Genomic DNA, 21,595 nt, shown 5'->3' on the forward strand with positions numbered 1-21,595 from the left:
GTGTCCAACATCTTTTCTGAAATGTCCAACTCAAGTGTCCAACATCTTTCTGAAGTATCCTACACTTGGTGCTCTTAAAAATACTTGCCAATGCTGCATGACCTACATAAAAAAAATGTAATAAAGTTAAAATTGTTTGTTGCCGATCTGATTGTAGCTTATTTTTTTCTTAATCGCTGTGCTATTGGCTCCTGATGTGGTTGTCGATGCCATTACATAGGCTCCTTGTTTCGACATTTATCCTAGCACTTGTAAGAATGTGAAACAAAGCCTTTGAAGTGACTTTTCTCCATACTTTTGCAGGCTTCTGTAATTCTTTTTGATAAAGTATCTTCCTGCAAAAACCTATGGCGCTTAACCTTACTCTTTGCCACCGCCCAGAATTGTTCTATTGGGTTAAGTTCAGAAGAGTAAGTAGGAAGATACACGCATTTGTATCCTTGATACTCAATATACTTCTTTATGTTTTCGTGCGTGTGAATGGGTGCATTATCCATGACTATATAATGGCCTTTCATATGCAAATGTTTGTCCATTTCATCGAGAGTCGTTTTTAAGAAACTGATGTAGTGGACTGTGACAGTTCCTGAGCTTATATATCCACCAGCTTTTCTCTTCTTAGCAGGTCTTGGTTTTTTCACGCCAACTGCAATCAAACCCGAAGCGGAGATAGCGCCAAATATAGACGTTGCATTAGCTCTCGTAGTGGGTCTGGTAACAATGGCACGAGAACCTTTTTTGGACCAAGCTCGTGAGCGTTTCATATTAGTATCAAACGCAGGCTCGTCAAGAAGCACGCAATTCATCAGGAAATTCATGTCCGTATTCTCCCATTTGCAAACCCAATCGTGTCGTTCCTCGATCTTTGCCGAACTGTTTCTCTCAATAGAATGAAAATTTGCTTTCTTCAACGAAAGGTTACATTCACTTCTCATAAAGTTATAGACAGTGCTGCGTGAGGCTTTAAGATCATGAAATTGCGTCGATAAATGCTCGGTCACTTAAACAACAGTAGCAGAAGGATTAGCATCAATGAAGTTGATAACAACCGTTTTATGCTCTTCGGTTAAGATGCACTTACGGCCTACTTTTTTACAACTCTCAAAAATACTATCAGGACACACATTATACTGGTTAACCCATCTCTTCGCTGCTCGAATGTGAATACCCAACTGCTTCGCTGCAGCTGACGCACTCATGCACTTTTCGATCTTCAAATCAAAAAACCTAGCTTTATCCTGAACAGTATAACGCACATAATCTCGTTTCGTGTTTGCATCCTTCATACGGATATCTTTGTCTTTTGTATTCTCTATCAACATTGGGCAAGTCAGAGATGATTCACTGGAGGCAGTACTTTTCAAGTACTCAGTATGTGTGGCAATTGTCTCAACAATAAATCCATTCTGATCAACAATGTAGTCCATAGGCTTAGGGCCGCCATTCTCATCAATAACCTTTCCATGCCCATCTTCATATAAAAATATTGTATTCATGTTAAATAGCAAAGTATTGATAAAAAAAAAAAAACTACCACTCTTCAATTTATATTTTTTTTCCAGTGCCAAGATTTACGACATGATTTCTGAAAATATAAAGTTAATTTTGATTGGACAGCGACATCAATTTTGATTGCCCTGTGACATCATTTTTCATTGGCCAGCGACGTCGATTTTGGTTGGCTGTGACACTGCTTGTTGGAAGCACTGTAAGTCAAGCCTTTGAAATTAATATTCTTAAAGCGAACTTTTTAAAAATCAAAACCAAATTTGAGTGATGCAAAAGCGGATTTGGGGAAATTACAAAAACGAGCTTTGGCCAATCAAAGAACGAACTCTGGGCTATAGAAAAAACGAATTGCAGTCGGAGATATAAACGATTCTGTTCATTGGAAAACGAACTTTGAGGGTAGGGCAGCTGTATTCCCTTTTTTTTCTTTATTTGTCAACTACACTTCAAATGACCAAACCTGACTGTTGGAATCAAGAAAAAGTTGTCAAGTGGTTAAATGATAAAGGATGGGGACAGTTTGCTTCTACCTTTGAAAGTGAGTCTTGAAACATTTTATTGAAAATTAGACAACTTATATGTATACAATAGAGCATAATATCTGTCATGAAAAGTTTTTAAACATATCCCTGGCTGAATTAGTAGAGTATTTGCCAAGGTAACAGCTAATACCGATCAAACTATTTCTCGGGTTTATATCCATAACAACATCAAGTTGTATAGATCCATGACGACTTATTATGAACGACGGAGACTTTTAAATGAAATTCGCGCCCTTAACAATAGCGATAGCAGCGATCATCCCTCAGCGCCGCCTCCTATACACGTAAGCAAGGTCAACTACGTCCATTCTTTTGCTTACTTTTATTTAGATATCTATCAACACAAACATGCACGACTATCGACCAAATATATCACCCTACTCTCATTCTTCGGATCACATCAAAGGATACTCCTCATCTCCATCGCCGTCCCCTACTCCTTCTCCTTCATCAGATCATCTAGTGACAACTCCCTTTAGCACCACAAATCGGAAAAATTATACGTCTTATTCGCCAAAAGCTGCATTCAATAAATTTAAAAACCCCTTCAGATCAGCAACAACACAAAACTCAGCTTCATCCCTGAATGGACCGACACCAAGTCCGCGTTCAGTGCGGCATGAATCGGGCGATGAAGGTAATAAGCGCACTCCAGATAAAATATCCAAATTTTGGTCAAACTATTGGCACCATTCGCCAAAGAAACAACCTAATCAACAGCCAAAAGTAAGGACCATAAAAGCAGGAGAGAAGGGAATAATCTTATCTTGGCTTGTAGGAACAGAGAATTCAAGTCACAGGAGACAAGGAAACCTGGTATAGTTTGAATGTGACAAACATTAGAGATCCAGTAACGATAAAGCAGCTTGTGCTTAATCGAATGAACTATGAAGGGCATTTGGATGACTATCTTTACTTTCATGAGAATGGTCCCAATCCAAGTACGAAGTATAAAGTGCTGCAGTATGTGTGTGTAACCAAACCCTTCTAGATTTACCTATCGAACCACATGAACTAATGGACCTTTGCTCTACTGCTGACCAATCCGCTTCTCAAAGGCTACTTGTCAAGCCTATACTCAAATCACCATTTTCATTTAGTACCCCTGAGCTTGGCCAATCACCGACCACTGAATCATCAAAGAGGTATAGGTAAGCTTTTAGAGCCTCTGTATCTCTGGTGTTAACAAACACTCTTTTTGTATAGCAGTATGAACCCTTCATCCAAACATTATACTTTATGCCGAAAAGGAGCTACAAAAATGCAAAGATCATCATTTGGTGTGCAGCTTTCAGACCCACCTACTCCGCTTGAAGAAAGGAGTAAAACAAGTATCGTCTCGCTCCCTCCCCCTTCACCTTCCAAATTGTCTTGTTCATCCGATGACCCACCGCGTCAACACATACTCTGGGCTGTTCCTCCTGCCAATTCAAGCGAACGACATCATCAGTCTCATCCAAGTACACCTGATCTGAGCAAGTCTTCTCGGCAATCCTCTTGTTCAAACACTTCTGATTCTGCAAAAGAAGAATTTTGGGGAGAACGGCCTCCAGCAGAAGTGGTGTTTGACAACATGGAACGTTACTTTGACAAGCAGGATTTGGATAAGGAGGTTGAGGTGGCCGTGGACGCTACCAATTCTCTAAGTCGTCGCTCAACTAAATCGATTCGCTTGGTAGCACGTGAAGCTAGTCGAAAATACAAAAAGACAGGGGAAACAATGGTGCGTCGTAAGAGCACTAAACTATGGGGACAGCGCCTGGTCGAAGTAAAGTCAAAAAGTGCTCATGTCATAACAAGACTTCCGTCTGTGAGCGAGCACATGAATTTATCGCATGCAAATACCTCTGGTACGCCCATTCAGTGGATACGTGGTAAATTGATCGGAAAAGGCTCATTTGGAAAAGTATACCTTGCCTTCAACGTAGGCTCAAGCGAAGTTATTGCTGTGAAACAAGTAGAAGTGCCTAAAACAGTGTCGGATATGTTGAATGAACATCAACATGATGTTGTAGAGGCTCTCTATCAAGAAATAATGATGTTGCGTGATTTGGACCATGAGAACATCGTTCAGTACTTAGGCTATGGCAGGGATGATACAGAAGGTGTTATCAACATCTTTTTGGAATACGTTTCCGGTGGAAGCTTATCAAGCCGTTTATCTGTTCATGGTCCATTTGATGAGTCATTGACAAGGTATATAACTAAGCAAATATGCTCAGGGCTTGCCTACCTTCATTCAAGAAATATACTTCACAGAGTAAAGTAGATGCAATATATATCTTATTGTCATTAATAAGGTTTCGCTTAGGATATTAAAGCAGCCAATATACTAATTGAGCAAGATGGTATATGCAAAATATCTGACTTTGGATTATCTAAAAAGAATGACTATGATGAAGTGTATGACGAAAACTCTAGAATGTCACTTCGAGGCTCTATCTACTGGATGGCTCCAGAAGTGGTCAAGAATGAACCCTACAGCGCCAAAGTAGATATATGGAGCTTAGGCTGTACTGTTTTAGAAATGCTCACAGGGCAGAGGCCATGGCTAGCGCTGAGCCAGATAGCTGCTATTTATAACGTAATGTCATGAAATATAAATGTATTACATTTGTTAACATCTTTACTGCTCTTAGCTCGGAAGATTAAATTCCCCAAATATACCAGATCATATATCAGATTGCGCAAAAGACTTTCTTAAGCAGTGCTTCATCATGTAAGTTAAAAATCCGTTCCTTTTGTTAAACAGGCGTTTTGACGTTTATTTTTTGTTATAGTGATCCTATACAACGCCCTACAGCAACTAATCTGCTGGAACACGAATATTTAAATACAGATCCATCCTTCCAATTTAATGAATACCTTGAGAAAGGAAAGATATAACCTTATAATAGTCCTCTCTATCAAATAAAGTATTCTTTCATTTTCCATGATTACGTAAAAATTGCATTTACTCCTCTAAACCCTAGTCTGTTATGTAGTATCTCCGATTATGCATTTTGCTTATAAATACGCGCTTTAGTCTGTCTTTTTATTCGGAAAAAAGAAAAAGAAAATGAGCAGCCAAAAGAACTATGTTGAATTGAATCGCACCAAACAAAAGATGCCTCTTGTTGGCCTCGGTACCGCCCGAATCGATCGTAAAGAAACAGAGGAAGTGGTTTACAATGCTATCAAGACGGGTTATCGTTTGATTGATGCCGCCCTTTTGTACCAAAATGAAGCAGAAGTAGGCAAGGCTATCAAGAGAGCCCTTTCTGACGGGATTGTTAAACGCGAAGAGTTATTTGGTAATTAAAACAAAATGAGATAAATGTTTTGATAGATATTAACTCCCCATAGTTATTAGCAAACTTTGGAATAGTCATCATAGTAAAGAAGCTGTGAAGAAGGCTATCAAGGTTACTCTTGAAGATCTGGGTCTCGATTATCTTGATCTTTATCTTATCCACTGTAAGTCTCACTCTTTGTTCTTTTGACCGAAGAGGTGTTGATTAACCTCTCACTTTATTTAGGGCCAATCCCTAGTCATTTTGTTGAACCCAAAGACTTGCCAAACATTGCCATGGAAAAAGAATACAAGATGGAGCGCTCACCTATACATGAATGCTGGCGTGCGATGGAAGAACTTGTGGATGAGGGACTTGTTCGCAATATTGGCGTTTCCAACTTTAATGTTCAATCCATTCTTGATATTCTCACTTATTGTAAATACAAGCCTGCTGCCCTTGAGAGTATGTTGTCTTCTTGCTATGTTTGACATATACTAACAAAGCTTTATAAATAGTCGAGCATCATCCTTATCTCCAGCAGAAGCGCCTTGTCAAATGGGTGAACTCTCACGATATCCATATTATTGCATATGGCGCCTTTGGTCCAACTGTCTATGGTGGTGTAGTTCCCAACAATCTGAAGGATGTTCAGTCTCTCTTTGAGCATCCTGTGATCAAAAAGATTGCTGAAAAGCACAAACGCGAGCCTGGCGAAGTCTTGCTGAAATGGGTCATTCAGCGTGGCATCACTGTTATCCCCAAGACGACCAAGATAGAACGTATGAAGAGCAATCTGAACTTATTCTCCTTTGACTTGGACGAGGATGACTTTAAGAAAATCGAAAATTTAGATATCAAGGCTAGGTTTAACGATCTTGTTGAAGAAATGTATGGCTATGATTTCCCTATCTTTGATTAATATTTTTGTAATGAATGAATTATTATATCATTTACAATTTTTCCAATACATTTATACTACGCTGCTGGTTTATTGTTTCTTTGTGGTCATGAGTAGTACGTATTAAAGATGTATTATGATAAAGATAAGCAGGTAACAAGACTACTTCATTAGAAAGCATTATTTCAGAGTTTTTTTTTTTTTTCACTTTTAAAACTGCACAGACTTTTCCCTTAAAGATACAGCAAGGGCCCTTTTGTATCTTCATAACTACAAAATGTCTATTTAATTTAATAGGCTTTTTACAAGTAAAGCAATAGGCGACTATTCTATTGTCAATGATATTTTAGAATATGTGAAAGTATTTACAATGATGGGAATCCTCCCCCTTCTCCGTATTTCTCTGCACGGTTAAGGTAATGTAGGCGAACCAGTTGGAGACGCATATATGGTGGAGAATAGTTTATACATGTCCATGACGGAACCAACAATCTCTATTGTATTGAAAGCAGTCAGTAACCATCTTGAATAAGAATCATTCCTTATACCTGGAATAACTTGTGAGTGCTCTTCCATATAATGAGCCAGCTCAGAATCAGGATCAATTTCATATTCTACTTCACAACCACAAAAAGACATCATCAACAGTACTACTGCCATCAACCTGTTGCCATACCACTGAATGAATGGTAATCGATAACTAGGAGGTAATTAATATTTAAAAGAGGGTGAATATATGTGTATATACCTATCATTCATCATAGCAACACATGTATTAATCACTTCTTCAGGTACTACATGGATATACATATATTAACTGTAGTAAAGAAGAAAAATAAAGTGTTGTACCTTGTATTTGTTCACAAATATCATAAAGATAGTAGTAGGGATGATCAATGTCTAGATCAAAGCGTGTAAGGTCTACTACGATCAACTCATAATTCAATATTTCGTCAGCAAATTCGTTCTGTTATCATTGATTAATACCGAAAAGGAATATATAAACAAAGATGGCCTAACTTACGATATCTTCTTCATAAATATCTTCTTCACTTCCAAATGACCATATTTTTGCTATATCAAACGCTCTTCTTGCTGTCTCTTCGCTCTTACAAGCAACAAACAGACAAGTAGCGGCAATTTTCTACTGAATGTCAATGAATTAATGCTTGATTATAATGCTACTCACATCATATGGAAATTCATAGAGTGAAGCGACAGTATAAAACCTGTGGAATAATGTAGACGCAGTCCCAACGACAGGTAAAGGCCTATTTATTTATTTATTTCTTACTGTTAGAATAAAACAATAGATCTACTTACAGTTCTAGTCGACTTCCTGCTATTTGAATAAAACACACACCACGCATTCTCCATGCAAACTCTTCCTCGAGGCTCATTCCATCTTCAATAGATGGAGAGTAAAGTCTTTCTTCTTTACTTATACTCCACTAAAATAGCTTTATTAGTATATGAGCAACATACTATATCTACTTACTCTGTCAACCGCTCTTGAGTTAGAAGTGTGATTCATAACGTAAAGGTAAAGAGAAGAAGTGTAGTTCTCAGGACACATTTTAAATCCTCTTGTCTAATGAAACACCGCAACTTGTGGTACAAAAACAGAAACATCCTCTTTTCTTTCTCTCTCTCTTGCTTTATTTGCTTCAGTCGTTGATCTCTCGGTACCCTTGATACCCTTGATTCTGAGTTGAAGAACATCTGAGACTTAACATACCCATGATTTGGACTATACATAAAGCCATCGTCGAAGGGTGGTATCTTTTTTTCTTTTATAAGCCTTCTTTTGTATACAAATATGAAGCCGCTCATACTTACAGCATGTATTTCATTAATATTAAGTTCTTCTTTGGCTGTTGACTTTCCAAATGATTTGTTTTTTGTTCATCATCCCGAGATAGCCGAAGCCCACGCGAAGGGTCTCTATCAAGTTAATAATTATGCACAAGGTATATATATATAATGCTATCCAAAATGAGTCGTTCTTTACTTTTTTGATTTTAGCGCCACCTATGCCATACAATGCTGTTAATTCAGCAGGATCACAACCTAATTCAGCACAGTATCCTCCTTATCATGCCAACTACAATGGGAATGGCTTAAGCCGACGAGGTATCAAGTATACCGAAGATGGTGCTATAGATTGGCAAGCTATGGCTTCTGATGGACAATCGCAAAATAAAGGGATGTACGCTGGCCAGGATGCACCTTATCATAATGCTTATAACTATCCTCCTGGAGCTTTTAATGGTATGCAAACCCCTCCACAAGGGCCCGCCAACATGAACGGTAATTATGCAAACAACGCACAAGCTTCTGGGGCTACTAATGGCAATCAAGGTAATCCTCAGTTTTATGGTAATGGTACTAGCAATAACGCTGCCTATAATCACAATAATCCATACATCAATAACGCTGCTTATAACAATGGTCCTTACGCCAACGATGCTGCTTATAACAGTGGCCCTTACGCTAATAATGCTGCTTACAACAATAACCCCCAAGGTCGTTATGATAACGTTAATAACCTTGCAGGTTATAGCAACGGCTATCAGCAGCAAAATAATCCTTATAATCAAGGCAATCAAGGTAATCAAGGTAATGCAGGTTATGGCGGATCATATGGCAACCAACAAGCTAGCAACAACTTTTCTCCCCGAAAACAATATAACAATCCCAATAGCTACGGTATCCAACAGGGTGCAAACACTGCTAGTGGGCAAACTGCTCCCAACAGCAACGTCAGGCTTGCTGGTGCTTCTCCAAAAGATGATGGATATACTCGAGGAGAAGGAACCTTTTATGATTTGGAGACACACGTTGGCATTTGTGGACAACGAAGAAAAAACACAGAAATTGTTACTGCTTTGAATTCTAAGCAAATGGGTACACCTGATAGTAGAAATCCTAATTGTGGTAAAACTATAGAAATAGTTGGACCTAATGGCAAATCAGTCAGGGCTACCATTGTGGATGACTGCAAAACTTGCCAAACGGGAGGGCTTGAGATGAGCCCAGCAGGTAAGATCATATTTGCTTTTTGTCAGCTTTTGATACAAACACCCTCTTTTTTTTATAATAGCTTTTGAGCAGCTGGGTGATTTTAGCCATGGATCTGTTCCAATCAAATGGAAGTTTGTCAATTAATATCATTGATTCAAATAAAGTATATTATAATCCAGCTTCATAAATCCAGAGTTGGATCTGCTGCAATTACTGATTATCTTTTCTCCTAAGTACAAGAAGTAGACTCAAATTCGTTAATTGAAGTGTGTAGTGAGATATATCTTTATTAGTATACAATACTATATCCTCTTTGTTTTGCTTCGATAACAGCAGCGACAACGTTTGCTTTAAAATTTAGGATGAGTTGATCTGATTTAATCAATATAGCCAATCGTCTTGTAATTCTATATTTGTATTTCACTACAAAGCATAGCCTGAATGCTACAGCGCTAAGGCGAGCTACTAGTACATAATCAAGGACATACAATACAATTGCATGAAACAATCAAAAACTAAATTGAAACTTGAATAGGCTAAACTCAAATGCGTTATTGTAATCTCAACTATGTGTCAACTTTAACTTCTTTTTTTTATTCAATCAAACTTGATTGACGTGTCAATTAATGCAAATTCAATTGAAACAATAATAAACTAATACCTGTCTTTTTCAAATTATATGTGCCATTTACTTTTTATTAGACTTATAATCAGCAGGGCTTTACCTACGACGAGGAAAGCTTGTTACAATTGGAGGAACAAATGGCTTCGTTTTTTGTTGGTTGGGGTGAATATCCACAATGGTAGGAAGATCCTTTTGACATGGAGATTCGATGGCGGCTTGAGCAGTGAAAAACGTATCCACAGGGCTAGTGATAACACAGGATTTACTTTGCAGAGATGCCGAGGACGAAGCTGCCGACAAAGGCAAAAACTTCATCCCTGTTTTGAATAACTCTGAAGAGGGGTCATCGTTAGTAGTAACAAAGGTCTCTGCTGAAGTCGATAGAACTGGAGGAGACTCTTCAGGATCGTGCGTAGTCACCGTCTCCTTGGGCTTGAAAGTGCCTTTTATCCAACGGAAAAAGCGATTAGGCCATAACATTAGCTTGGGACGCAACATTTTGCTTATAGAATGAAAAGAAAAAGAAAAAGTGTAAAATAGGGTTGAAAGGTATTTATAGATAAAGGTTAGACAACAGTTTTATATCCTCGGGGGTTTTTTTATACATGATTGACCCACAAGAAACCTGTGGTAGAACATATAGAAGTAAGCAAAGTATACCTCAAGTAGTATTCGTTGTTGTGACAAGCCCAAAGACTGCTCTATTTGAACAAACGAGATGGCATCAGATTTGTCTTGTCCACTATATCAAATAACACTGTCTCACTGTTTAAACTTTATTTAGTCTAGGAATATTTAATTAGCAACTAAATATTGTTAAACACCACTGTATTGCCACTGATAGTACGATAAAGCTAATTGACGCTTACTAATTCATACGTATTAACTGTATATCAATGTAACAAGAAAAACATAATAAAAGTACGAAGATAAAGGCTTTTTATACAAGTAGAATAATCGCACCATGTTTGTTTTTAGAGCTTAAAATGGGTGTAATCATTCATAAATTCAATATAAATTACTTTAAATTATTTTTTACGAAAATCTTGTTTGCACAGAGGGCATCTTTGATCAAGCATAAGCCATCTATTTATACATATTTTATGGAAATAATGCATACACCTAAAGCAAAAGAAAGAGTCTTAATATGAAGCCTTTTCTCTTATAGCTTACCATAGTCGACCTAATATATCATTCTCTTCATAGCCTGATAAGCAGATGCAGCATAGTGCATCTCTTTCTAACATTACTGATAAGTATTCTTCTTTTGCTTCTTTCTCAAGTAAATGATCATCATAGGCTGCTTGCTTCTTTTTGCAATCCAAAGCTGTATCTTTAGCATATTGGTTATTGAGCCTGATTGTAGAAACCTCATGTGTTATTTCCCTTTGCCTTCGGATCATGCTATAGCTTTCATTTCGCAGCTTTTGAATAACATCTACGTAACAAAGGGTGTTAATGATATTGTTAAAATAAAGATGCTGTTCATTACTTAGCAATTGTGGTACACAGAAATTCATGTAAAAATACAATATTAATGGCGCAAAAGATGTTATGTATTCGACTATAGTAAACACAAAGATGCTTATGTAGAGCTTAGGTGCTTTATATATGCATTCTGTAGTCCACAGTATTAGATAGTTTCCAAATATAAACAAAATCATAGCGGTAACGTCAATTAAATAGCATAACCTAACAGAGATCAGACAGCCTACTTCCATTAAGTTTAAGTTTATACTACCTTTGGAGAAAGGTGCTGTATTGAGTATAACCCCAAGAGTTTGCTATAGGGTAACTATTTGATCTATATGGAATGCGCTCTACATCGACTTCAATGAGTTCAGCTCCAAAAAAAGTTTTCCTTATTCCAAATGCACCATTTCTAATGGTATATGATTGATAACCTCGTATATCTCCCGGATGTCTCTCTGATCGTGTCCTTTTAACTGTATTTTTTATAACAAATGTAACAAGAATAAAACAAGAGAGGACAAGGCGAACCGCGTGCAAAATAATGTACATCCTCAATGTCCTATCACAGTGTTCTTTTGATGATAGTATTAAGGTAGTGATAGCAGCCACCTCCTATCATCAGCAACAAGCTTTTTGTTTAATATTTCATGTTGGAACACTTTAAAGCTAATTGTGTACCTGTAAGAGGGTAAGTGACAAAAAAGTGTACCCAACCGTCCTTTTTATTTCTAGTATCTGGTCCCAACAGCACCATAAGAATCTTAGCCGACTAGTTCGAGCAACGGATGAAACGGTAATAGAATCAGATTCAAATCTATCAAAGGGCACATTGGCAGCGCTTGGATTCAAGTAGTCCATATATTCGTTATTGAGAAATGAAAGAGTATTTTTTTTTGTTTTATTCAAGGGAGATATTTAAACAAGGGGGATATGCAGTGAAATGAAACCGTCAATAGTATCTATAAAATCATATTTACATGTGGACAAATGCTGCCCATGCTAAAACACATGTAACAACAATATCAACCATTTGTGCAATAATATAAAGCGTGATTAGCTTTCCTAAGCTTCGTATATTTTGCTTCATTTCATTGATTTGGAGGCCTAAACCGATGCTGACGAATGAAAGTGTTGAAAACCATTCAGAGACATAAAAACAGAATGAGTTGACAAGAGAACGCGTTTCAGGGTTGTTATCTATGGTTGTATTAAACAAGATTGCCGTTATGATGAAGCCAAGGACGAACTTGGGGAATCGTTTCCATAAGAGGACATATGCCTTTTCTTTAGGTTTATTCAATGCATGGGTATTTCGAGGACGCTTCACGGTTGGTGTGTTTGTATCTTCTATAGCATTATCATGCTCATTATCCTGTACTGTAACGTCATCCAAATTTTCACTTCTTCTAAGAAGCTCTTCCTCTAGCTTATAAGCAGCCTTTAGCTCATACCGTGACCAAGCCCACGCCATTAGAACTGATAATGGTCCTATTAGGATGTTTTGCATCATCTTGACAACAGCAGATGTATCAATGGCTTCTTTGTCACCATAGATGCTTGCGGCAGCAATAACGGCGCCAGTGGAATCGACACAGCCGCCAAACCAAGCACCACTCACGGTAGCTGAAAAATCAAATCGCTTGGCAATATAAGGTAAGGCAATGATACTAGGAATAGTAAAGATGGATATGATTGCAATTGGCATCTCTGTTTTATGGGGCACGCCCATACTAGAACCCAAGGCAATAGCGGCAGAAGATCCACAAATGAAAGTAGCTCCTGACATAATGATGGCTGTTTGGGTATCAATCTTTAGCATCTTCCAACCAAAATAAGCAACAATCATGAATAAGGTAGGGGTATCAATCCAGCTAACAAACAAGGCACGAGGGGCCAATGGTCTGAGAACACTTATATCAATACAGAGAAGCACCAAACTGATAGCAATATAAGGTTCTGTTTGCTGTGCAATCTTTAACCATGGAGGCAGACTGTTTGACTTGATAAAAAAAGGAATCAGGTTGCGAAGAAGGCATCCCAAGATAATGGCCCATATGGAGTCACCAATACTTGCCTTGTGTAATGTAACTACAGAGGAAAGGGATGTGAGTAAAAAAAGATGAAAGGCTCAGTCTGTTTAGTTACCATTGCTGGCAAGCATTTTGCTAATAAGCGCAATAATGAATACTACAGAATAACCCAAGGGGAACTTTTTCCAATTTCGTGCGCGGGTAGCCGCCATAGATAACCAAAGAAGTGCTCCCATCATGACACAGATGACCAAGAGTCCATAGTTGCCGGGTGTGGCAAAAGTAAGAAATGGATTTTTTTCCCAGGGTAAAAATTTAGGTGAGGGTATATTGTGCTTAACAGCAGAAGTGATGCATCCAAAAAAGATGAGGCCAATCCAACATGGCCACCATTCTTCAGAGTTCCACCATAGTAGCCATGACTTGTAGTCAAATTTTTTCTTTTCTGATGCCGTTGACGTTTTTTCTGATAGTTCACGATGTACAGAGAGTGTAGAAGTAGCTGATTGAGAGTTAATGGAGCAGGATGGCTCTTTGGCTCTTGGCTGCTGATCAGGTATATTCTTTGAAGGATTATATGGTTCTACTTCCATATTTTGACGAGTCAAGAGAAGAAAAGAAGAAAGTAAAGAAAGGGGATACTGCACGTCTTTAATTCAATAAAAACGTCCTCGACGGAGGTCAAATCAAATTTTAACATTGGGCAATTGTTTAGAAATTTTATCGGGTGCGACTTACGCAATATCACATAATCTGCGTGTGTAACAATTCTTTAGTTCACACGCTTTTTTTTTTCGCTTGAAACAATAGGCTTGATTCACTATTCTAGTTGAGCTCTAACAGCTACACACCCGATATATGGCGACGATTATGCACCCAAGCTCTATGTGATTCATTATGTTGCTTAGCGATAACATTGTAGCCTGGTTACGCATTTTGTAACGATGACACGGAGGGTAAGGGTAACCAGAAGATAATAATCTTGAGTAACTGAGTGCTTGATATCATATGAACCTTGCTAGAGATAATTCAAGAGAAAACTTTTGCAATTATCATGCACCTTTAAATTATTTAAATGCTTCACATAATGAAAGGTAATTGAATGGAATTGATTTACTTTATGCATTCAGTGATTGGTATAGTTTTGACGACGGTGCTATTTTAAGTTGTAGAAATTTGTACTCTATAAAAGCATAAAATTTCCAAAAGCATAAAAAGTACGGCCATGTTCGGGTGAGGCAAACGATCTGCATTTGTGTGAGGTGAGCTATACTGCTACAAACTCTCATTATCTTCTGGAGCTCAGCTGGGTTCATAGATACAGTTTTCATCAAAGAAATGCCGAAGGAGTCATTTTTGGTGATTCTGAATGAATGTTCCTTTGAGCAAATGGGAAGAGTATGATGGAAGAATATTTATTATAAAAAGTAACAAGCAAAAGAGAGATGCTCTTTATGAGGACTGAAAATATAAAAATATAGCTACGGATGAATGTAAACAGAGCAGACAGGAGGAATGAAAAAACTGTTGGTTCGTGAATAAAAACCTAAGCAGGTGCTAACTACTCTCAAAATGTTTACACTCTCAGTTATTTGATTTACATTATATATTCTTCTGTGCTTAGCGTGGATTTTGGCTATTTATTTGTCCCTTACTCTGTCTCGTTTGCGCTGCTGCGCTTTATCTATAAAAGGAGAAATTCAAGCGGATTACCATTTCTTGTAATCCAATCTATCTCAAAGGCATTCATATAAAAGTTCTTATTTGTCTTTCTTTTATTCTGACAAAATATGGCTCTAGCTGAATAGCCTCTTTGTATCCGCTGATATTTTAGTTTGATATTAAAGGAAAATCTAAACTATCCACGGCAATTTTTTTGATTGCGGGGCAATCCTTCAACAATTCTTGAGTATGATGGGATCTACTGGAAAGTCCACCAAAATCTAATACCGCAAGGCAAATTGAATGTTTAGGTGCGTTCAAATATTTAATAAAATCTATAATGAAAAGAATTTATTGTTGGTGATCTTTTTTTAGAGCCTACACACTTATTTTATGGTTGCTTTTTTTTTTACCTTGAGTAGTTCCATCTACTTTATCTAATTATTGGTGCATTTTTGGTCCACCTTAAGGTCTCAGTCTACAAAAGCTGTTGAAGCTCTTGAGCTCGAGAACACAAAAACATGAATTACAAAAGATCTGGGGCGCAGGTTGTCTATCATTTGCGGCAATAGCTTCACCGGTTGTCCAAAGTATCCGCAGTAGGGGATCATGCAATTTCAAATGCATTATTTTGTAAAATTTTCAATGATTGCTATCTCTACCCATTACCTATGATTAAGCTCAACATAGCTTTTCAGCGCGTGATGCCACGCTAAACACGACTTTATAAAGTTTTCATCTTGGTTTGTGTTTATTTTCAAGAAGAGATAAAAAAGAACTGTTGTTATTGATGTATTTATTCTAGTTTTATGTGGTCAGTTTGATCAACCAAGATCATTCACTTGTAATTATGACAAATTCGTATTTTATGTCAGAGAGGGTGGACTGGACAGTCTTAGGTTAGGTCAAATCTGGTAGTGTGAAGTTGTATAGTGATAACATAGGTAGCGCCCCAAGGAAGCGTCCGTAGTATTAACCTGTTTTTTGGTGCATGTAGCGTTGGCCTTTCTTTTTCTAACCCCATTATTTTTATCTTCTATGGCATTAAAAATTTTAACTTGTTGCTGGAACATCAACGAGCAAATGCAAGTGGTGTTTTGTAACTAAACACCGTGAGATTTTCCTTTCTCAGTTTAAAGATATCCTTTGTACTAGTTAATGTTTCTTGATATATTTCTGGATTGTCAAATTTATCCAGAGTAAGCATTGTTTACAAACTGGATTACTTGACATTCAGCTACTTAATTGAAAGGCTTTAGTTTTAAAAAAGTGTATTTTTAAACGCAAAACACTGTATGTCACAACTCTATCGCTTTGGACCTGAACGCCTAAATTTTGCTTTAGTTGAAATTACTTTTATGTTCGTTTCTATGTTTAAATAGTACTTTTTATTTATATGATCAAATATATGATTTATAACAAATAATTACATTTCTTACGTGTTTTGTTACTTTTTAATATTTTTATAATTTACACAAATCAACACCCAGTTGAAAAGGGTACTGAACCCAAGATGCTGCTTTAGTTTTTATAGGAAATCAAAAGGTTACTGCTATGTTTGAATTTGAACAACAACTGAATTTCAATTTTATTCTGTACTTTTTCAATTTACGCCAAGAACGCATTCAGTTGGCGGAAATAGAAAGTTAAGCCACAAAGAGAGAAAATGATTATCAGCGGAGGATATCAAATTGTGCGGCCCGAACAACAAACAAGTTACTACCTGGTTATCGGACACCTGCAGAAAGGACTTGTATACACCAAACATCAGCAAGCCAAGTAATCCTTCCTTTTGTGCTTAACATGGTATGTGGACAACATAAACAGCTAATGGAAGCTTGAGATATGCAGAGTGAGCGTCAATAGAACAGAAGGAAAGGATGATAGATGGATCATTTTCATTAAAGAACGGAAAGGATGGCCAACAATTAAAAAAATGTATCAAAAAAAAAATGCACAGCTAATTGGGCAATCTACATATAACTGAACGGTGATCATGTTGTTTCTCCTTTCCAAGAATGCTATTATTGCATCTTATTTCAAGCTTCCATTTGTATTATTGGAACATTAGCTGAACATTATTTGTATAGGCTGACGAACAAACTGCCCCCAGAAAGAGAACTTTCCGTAAGTTTACCTACCGTGGCGTTGAACTCGAACAACTCTTGGACATGTCCTCTGAACAAGTAAGTAGCAGGGTTTATTGAATACAGAATAAAAGTCTAAAAGAATATTGATAGTTCATGGACCTCGTCCATGCTCGTGCCCGTAGAAGATTCCAACGTGGTCTTAAGCGTAAGCCTATGGGTCTCATCAAGAAGCTCCGTGCTGCCAAGAAGGCTGCCACACCCGGTGAAAGACCCGAAGTTGTCAAGACCCACCTCCGTGATATGATCATCGTTCCTGAAATGATCGGCTCTGTCATTGGTATCTACAACGGTAAGACCTTCAACCAAGTTGAAATCAAGCCTGAAATGACTGGCCACTACCTCGGTGAATTCTCCATCACCTACAAGCCCGTTAAGCACGGTCGTCCCGGTATTGGTGCTACTCACTCTTCCAAGTTCGTTCCTCTCAAATAAACAAACTGTACTATGCATTATCTCCAATGCTGATTATTTTGATAATATACGGTTAAACAATAGCAATTACACTTTAGTTGGCTATCAATCTTTTCTTGATATTTTTGAGTATAAGATAAATGTGGTCAAGACTTTATAACAAAATGAAACGTTGTTGGAGCCTTAATATAAATAGTCTGATGTTGACTTCTTTTTCATCTTTGGACCAAAAAGTAAGGCCAGCTATTCCCTAGCTAGCCCCAAGGTATGTTATATTCTTTACTCTTGTAAGAAACTGGCGTATAGTATTATAGATTATAAATCGAAAACAGTACCGATTCTAGCTGGGGGTAGTTTGGTTCTTACCAAGCCTTGGTCCCATCCACTCTCTCTCTTGCTCTCTTGCTCTCTTGCTCTCTTTTTTTCTTTCTTTCTTTCTTTCTTTGTTCTTTCCGAGCTGGTTATCGGTGGCTCATCAATAGTACATTTTGGGTAGGATATTCATAATTTTACTCACTTTTCCTGCTTCTTTTTCTCTTATAAATCCTCCTCTTTATAATATAAGTATTTAATATTAATCTAATAGCTGATTTGCTAACCTTTTCTTTATTCATTCTTTTGCTTCTGAAAGGCTCTCTTTTGTCATTATTTGTTATCTCTTATTAACAATCACTAATTTGTTGTCAGCCAATCACAATTTCAAATGAAAAGTCCTGTCTGAATTCAAAATGCAAAAACCAGTAAAACACTAAGTGCATTGTTGCTTATTTTTCTCTTACATTTTATTATCTACAACGTTCAATGAGGCAGATAATAGTAACTTTTATACTGCTACTAAGCTTTATGTATACTGATGCCATGTGGACTCCTGGTAGCCATGCAAGGAAAATGCTGACGATGATGTTAGACTCTACTTTTAAAAATGACACAAAACTTCCCGAGAAATATGGTCCATTCTATTTTGACCAACCCGTTGACCATTTTTCGAAAAACTGTTCAACCTTCAAGCATAGGTATTGGGCTAATACAGAATGGTATCAACCTGGTGGTCCTGTCATAAGTAATATTTGAACACGCATCACGAGCTGTAGACGGACCTAACGATTATTTATAAAGTATATAATGCTGGAGAGACAGCAGCCGATGAGCGATCATTTTATGTAACCAACTCTTCCATGGCTGAGCTTGCCAAAAGATTACAAGGCATTATTGTTGTTATGGAGCACCGATTCTACGGCCTTTCATTACCTAGTTCGGTAAAACAGTACAAAAAAGGAAATTAAATGCAGACAGTGACTGATGAATTATTTTACAGGAGCTTACAGCCAAAACCTTGGGAACATTAACTACGGCCCAAGCACTTGAAGACATTGCTTCTTTCATCAGAGAACTGAAGGTAGCATAGAAGCCAAACTTGGTTGAGCATTTGATTGACCTCTTAAAAAAAAGATTCCCAACTTTGATATAGACCTCCCTCCTGCTCCCGAAACAAAATACATTGTCTACGGAGGTAGTTACAGCGGTAACCTAGCTGCCTGGATGCGTTTGAAGTATCCCGATATTGTATTTGCTGCTGTACCTTCTTCTGCTCCAGTAGAAATGAGATTCAACTATTACGATTACTTTGAACCTATCCGCAAATATGGACCCAAGCATTGCGTGGATGCTATCCAATCGGTCGTCCTCTTTATCGATCACATTCTATTCAGTCCTTTTGGGAAGGCAAAAACTAACTTGAAAAGAAGATTTGGAGCTGAAGACTTGAAGCATGATGATGACTTTGCAGAGCGTAATAATAACAATATATAAAAATGGTGTTTAACTGATAAAACTATCTGTAGTCTTGTCATCTCCCTTAGGTCTGTGGCAAGCAATGACACCAGAATCCAATCCTTTTGAAGAAAAATTCTGCTCTATCTTTGAAGGACAATCAACTTTGCAGGAATACGTTGATGCGTATGGAGGCTACATTAAGCGTCTTATAAAGCGTTCGTGCGATGAAGAAGACGTTAACCAATGTTTTGATAGCCATGATCCTCGTTCGGCTTTTTATGCAGATATCGCGCCTGACTCAAAGGCATGGATGTGGCAGATTTGTACAGAATACGCGTACTGGCAAACTGCTTCGCCTATCTGGAGACCCACTCTTGTCTCTCGCAAGCTCAATGCAAATTGGTACCAACGTCAGTGTCCATTACTATTTGGCGAACATGCTGTGCCCAGACTGCCCCAATGGCATCAAATTAATCAAGAATACAAAGGCTGGCGCATCAGCTTGGATCGTGTGTATTGGCTTGACGGTGAATGGGATCCTTGGAGAACATTGAGTGTTCAAAGCGATGATGCACCTGATCGTACCAGCTGGGAAGAAGATGCTTATTACACCGTTTTGCCAAAATCTGTTCATCATTGGGTAAACAAATGATATGCTTGTGTGTGTATTTGCAAGACTAAATATTTGCCATAGGACTTTTTCGTGTCTGAAACCGTCTCTAGCGCTATCAAGGACACTCAAGATAGAGTTTATGAAGCAATTAAGGGTTGGATAGAAGCTGATGCTCAAAGCCAAGCCCATTTGCAGATGAATAGTCAATAACATTAAACACATCATTAAATAAACGCTTTTACGCTTTACTCAGAAACTATGCGCATACTAATAGAAAAATGATAATTTCAGACAGCAAATAATGACAAAAGAGAGCCTTTCAGAAGCAAAAGAATGAATAAAGAAAAGGTTAGCAAATCAGCTATTAGATTAATATTAAATACTTATATTATAAAGAGGAGGATTTATAAGAGAAAAAGAAGCAGGAAAAGTGAGTAAAATTATGAATATCCTACCCAAAATGTACTATTGATGAGCCACCGATAACCAGCTCGGAAAGAACAAAGAAAGAAAGAAGGAAAGAACAAAGAAAGAAAGAAAGAAAGAAAGAAAGAAAGAAAGAAAGAGAGCAAGAGAGCAAGAGAGAGAGTGGATGGGACCAAGGCTTGGTAAGAACCAAACTACCCCCAGCTAGAATCGGTACTGTTTTCGATTTATAATCTATAATACTATACGCCAGTTTCTTACAAGAGTAAAGAATATAACATACCTTGGGGCTAGCTAGGGAATAGCTGGCCTTACTTTTTGGTCCAAAGATGAAAAAGAAGTCAACATCAGACTATTTATATTAAGGCTCCAACAACGTTTCATTTTGTTATAAAGTCTTGACCACATTTATCTTATACTCAAAAATATCAAGCTCATTTTACATATTATCAAATGTTATCTTTTAAACAATAAAGAAGACATCGAATACTAACTAAGGTGAATTGTTATTGATCTTGTAATGTGTGCGAATAATTTATGAAAAAAAAGTGTATAACAGTCGCTTCCAATGGCTTCCTCTTCCTCTTCTCTCCTCTCAACATATGTCGACCTAATCCTTCTTCGTTTCCTTCGTTTCCTTCGTTTCCTTCGCTTCTTTCTTTCCTTTTTCCTCCTTTGATCACAAAAGGGTTTTTAGACCCTATGTACCTTTTTTTGATTTGGCTCGGGCGGGACGAAATTATATTGTTTCAATGCACCCATAACAGCACATTATTTTCTTTAATCGTATAAGATTTTAACGGGCTTTCGGCTTCCCACAAGGTACACTGGCTCTTGGCGGTTCTATGAGTCAATAATTTGCTGCACCCCTCTTGGAGTCAGATCAACTTCAACACGGTTGCCCAGGAAACCATATTTCTGGATGGGTGTTTCCTTCAATGACTTGATGGCTCTGGATAATCTTTTATCCTTTTTTTTTATTTAATATCGTCTTTTACCCTCGGGAAGAAAAAGTGTTTTTTTATTCACTCTTTACTTCTCTTTTGATCTGATCTAAATAGTTCTTTTATTATTTTTTATGACCGAAAAGACGACATATGAATAAATTTTGTTCTTTAAACCAAATTATGCAAGAATGAGTTTCACCACAAAAATTGCACAGATAACCATGACTCTTCCTAAGT

General features: G+C 37.5%; 10 protein-coding genes across 10 annotated transcripts; 6 read left to right on the forward strand and 4 right to left on the reverse strand.

Moving 5' to 3' along the window:
• Positions 1-2,358: 2,358 nt before the first annotated feature.
• RHIMIDRAFT_48062 (uncharacterized protein) lies at positions 2,359-3,198 on the forward strand. Its single transcript, XM_023615296.1, has one exon. The coding sequence runs from the start codon at positions 2,400-2,402 to the stop codon at positions 2,871-2,873; it is 474 nt and encodes a 157-aa protein (XP_023463194.1). The 5' UTR covers positions 2,359-2,399; the 3' UTR covers positions 2,874-3,198.
• A 114-nt stretch (positions 3,199-3,312) lies between these two features.
• Positions 3,313-4,937, forward strand: RHIMIDRAFT_206723 (Pkinase-domain-containing protein; the record flags this gene model as incomplete). The annotated part of the gene is made up of 4 exons (XM_023606928.1): positions 3,313-4,311; positions 4,363-4,635; positions 4,691-4,770; positions 4,832-4,937. The coding sequence occupies 4 exons, from the start codon at positions 3,313-3,315 to the stop codon at positions 4,935-4,937; spliced, it is 1,458 nt and encodes a 485-aa protein (XP_023463195.1).
• A 172-nt stretch (positions 4,938-5,109) lies between these two features.
• Positions 5,110-6,245, forward strand: RHIMIDRAFT_206793 (4-dihydromethyltrisporate dehydrogenase; the record flags this gene model as incomplete). Its single annotated transcript, XM_023606934.1, has 4 exons — positions 5,110-5,344; positions 5,397-5,507; positions 5,570-5,788; positions 5,842-6,245. The coding sequence occupies 4 exons, from the start codon at positions 5,110-5,112 to the stop codon at positions 6,243-6,245; spliced, it is 969 nt and encodes a 322-aa protein (XP_023463196.1).
• Positions 6,246-6,635: 390 nt separating this feature from the next.
• RHIMIDRAFT_246097 (cyclin-like protein) lies at positions 6,636-7,800 on the reverse strand (the record flags this gene model as incomplete). Its single annotated transcript, XM_023610268.1, has 7 exons — positions 6,636-6,924; positions 6,973-7,018; positions 7,074-7,191; positions 7,249-7,368; positions 7,414-7,495; positions 7,548-7,675; positions 7,723-7,800. The coding sequence occupies 7 exons, from the start codon at positions 7,798-7,800 to the stop codon at positions 6,636-6,638; spliced, it is 861 nt and encodes a 286-aa protein (XP_023463197.1).
• A 536-nt stretch (positions 7,801-8,336) lies between these two features.
• RHIMIDRAFT_229882 (uncharacterized protein) lies at positions 8,337-9,392 on the forward strand (the record flags this gene model as incomplete). The annotated part of the gene is made up of 2 exons (XM_023607655.1): positions 8,337-9,266; positions 9,328-9,392. The coding sequence occupies exons 1-2, from the start codon at positions 8,399-8,401 to the stop codon at positions 9,390-9,392; spliced, it is 933 nt and encodes a 310-aa protein (XP_023463198.1). The 5' UTR covers positions 8,337-8,398.
• A 536-nt stretch (positions 9,393-9,928) lies between these two features.
• RHIMIDRAFT_262974 (uncharacterized protein) lies at positions 9,929-10,207 on the reverse strand (the record flags this gene model as incomplete). The annotated part of the gene is made up of 1 exon (XM_023611634.1): positions 9,929-10,207. A coding segment is annotated over exon 1 (215 nt), but the record flags the coding sequence as incomplete, so codon positions are not given.
• A 667-nt stretch (positions 10,208-10,874) lies between these two features.
• On the reverse strand, positions 10,875-11,468 carry RHIMIDRAFT_262975 (uncharacterized protein). Its single transcript, XM_023611635.1, has 3 exons — positions 11,366-11,468; positions 11,057-11,311; positions 10,875-10,995 (listed from the first exon to the last, which is right to left on the reverse strand). The coding sequence occupies exons 1-3, from the start codon at positions 11,391-11,393 to the stop codon at positions 10,964-10,966; spliced, it is 315 nt and encodes a 104-aa protein (XP_023463200.1). The 5' UTR covers positions 11,394-11,468; the 3' UTR covers positions 10,875-10,963.
• Positions 11,469-12,227: 759 nt separating this feature from the next.
• RHIMIDRAFT_315418 (uncharacterized protein) lies at positions 12,228-14,014 on the reverse strand. The gene is made up of 2 exons (XM_023614996.1): positions 13,492-14,014; positions 12,228-13,434 (listed from the first exon to the last, which is right to left on the reverse strand). The coding sequence occupies exons 1-2, from the start codon at positions 13,967-13,969 to the stop codon at positions 12,320-12,322; spliced, it is 1,593 nt and encodes a 530-aa protein (XP_023463201.1). The 5' UTR covers positions 13,970-14,014; the 3' UTR covers positions 12,228-12,319.
• A 2,768-nt stretch (positions 14,015-16,782) lies between these two features.
• On the forward strand, positions 16,783-17,701 carry RHIMIDRAFT_262978 (putative ribosomal protein S15). The gene is made up of 3 exons (XM_023611636.1): positions 16,783-16,844; positions 17,129-17,224; positions 17,279-17,701. Exons 1-3 carry the CDS (start codon positions 16,842-16,844, stop codon positions 17,618-17,620), a joined length of 441 nt encoding a protein of 146 aa, XP_023463202.1. The 5' UTR covers positions 16,783-16,841; the 3' UTR covers positions 17,621-17,701.
• Positions 17,702-18,499: 798 nt separating this feature from the next.
• RHIMIDRAFT_206575 (peptidase S28) lies at positions 18,500-20,024 on the forward strand (the record flags this gene model as incomplete). The annotated part of the gene is made up of 5 exons (XM_023606914.1): positions 18,500-18,659; positions 18,716-18,855; positions 18,915-18,995; positions 19,049-19,388; positions 19,441-20,024. 5 exons carry the CDS (start codon positions 18,500-18,502, stop codon positions 20,022-20,024), a joined length of 1,305 nt encoding a protein of 434 aa, XP_023463203.1.
• Positions 20,025-21,595: the final 1,571 nt, after the last annotated feature.

Source organism: Rhizopus microsporus, assembly GCF_002708625.1.
Source record: "Rhizopus microsporus ATCC 52813 unplaced genomic scaffold scaffold_17, whole genome shotgun sequence".
In the NCBI taxonomy this organism is placed as follows: Eukaryota; Fungi; Mucoromycota; class Mucoromycetes; order Mucorales; family Rhizopodaceae; genus Rhizopus; species Rhizopus microsporus.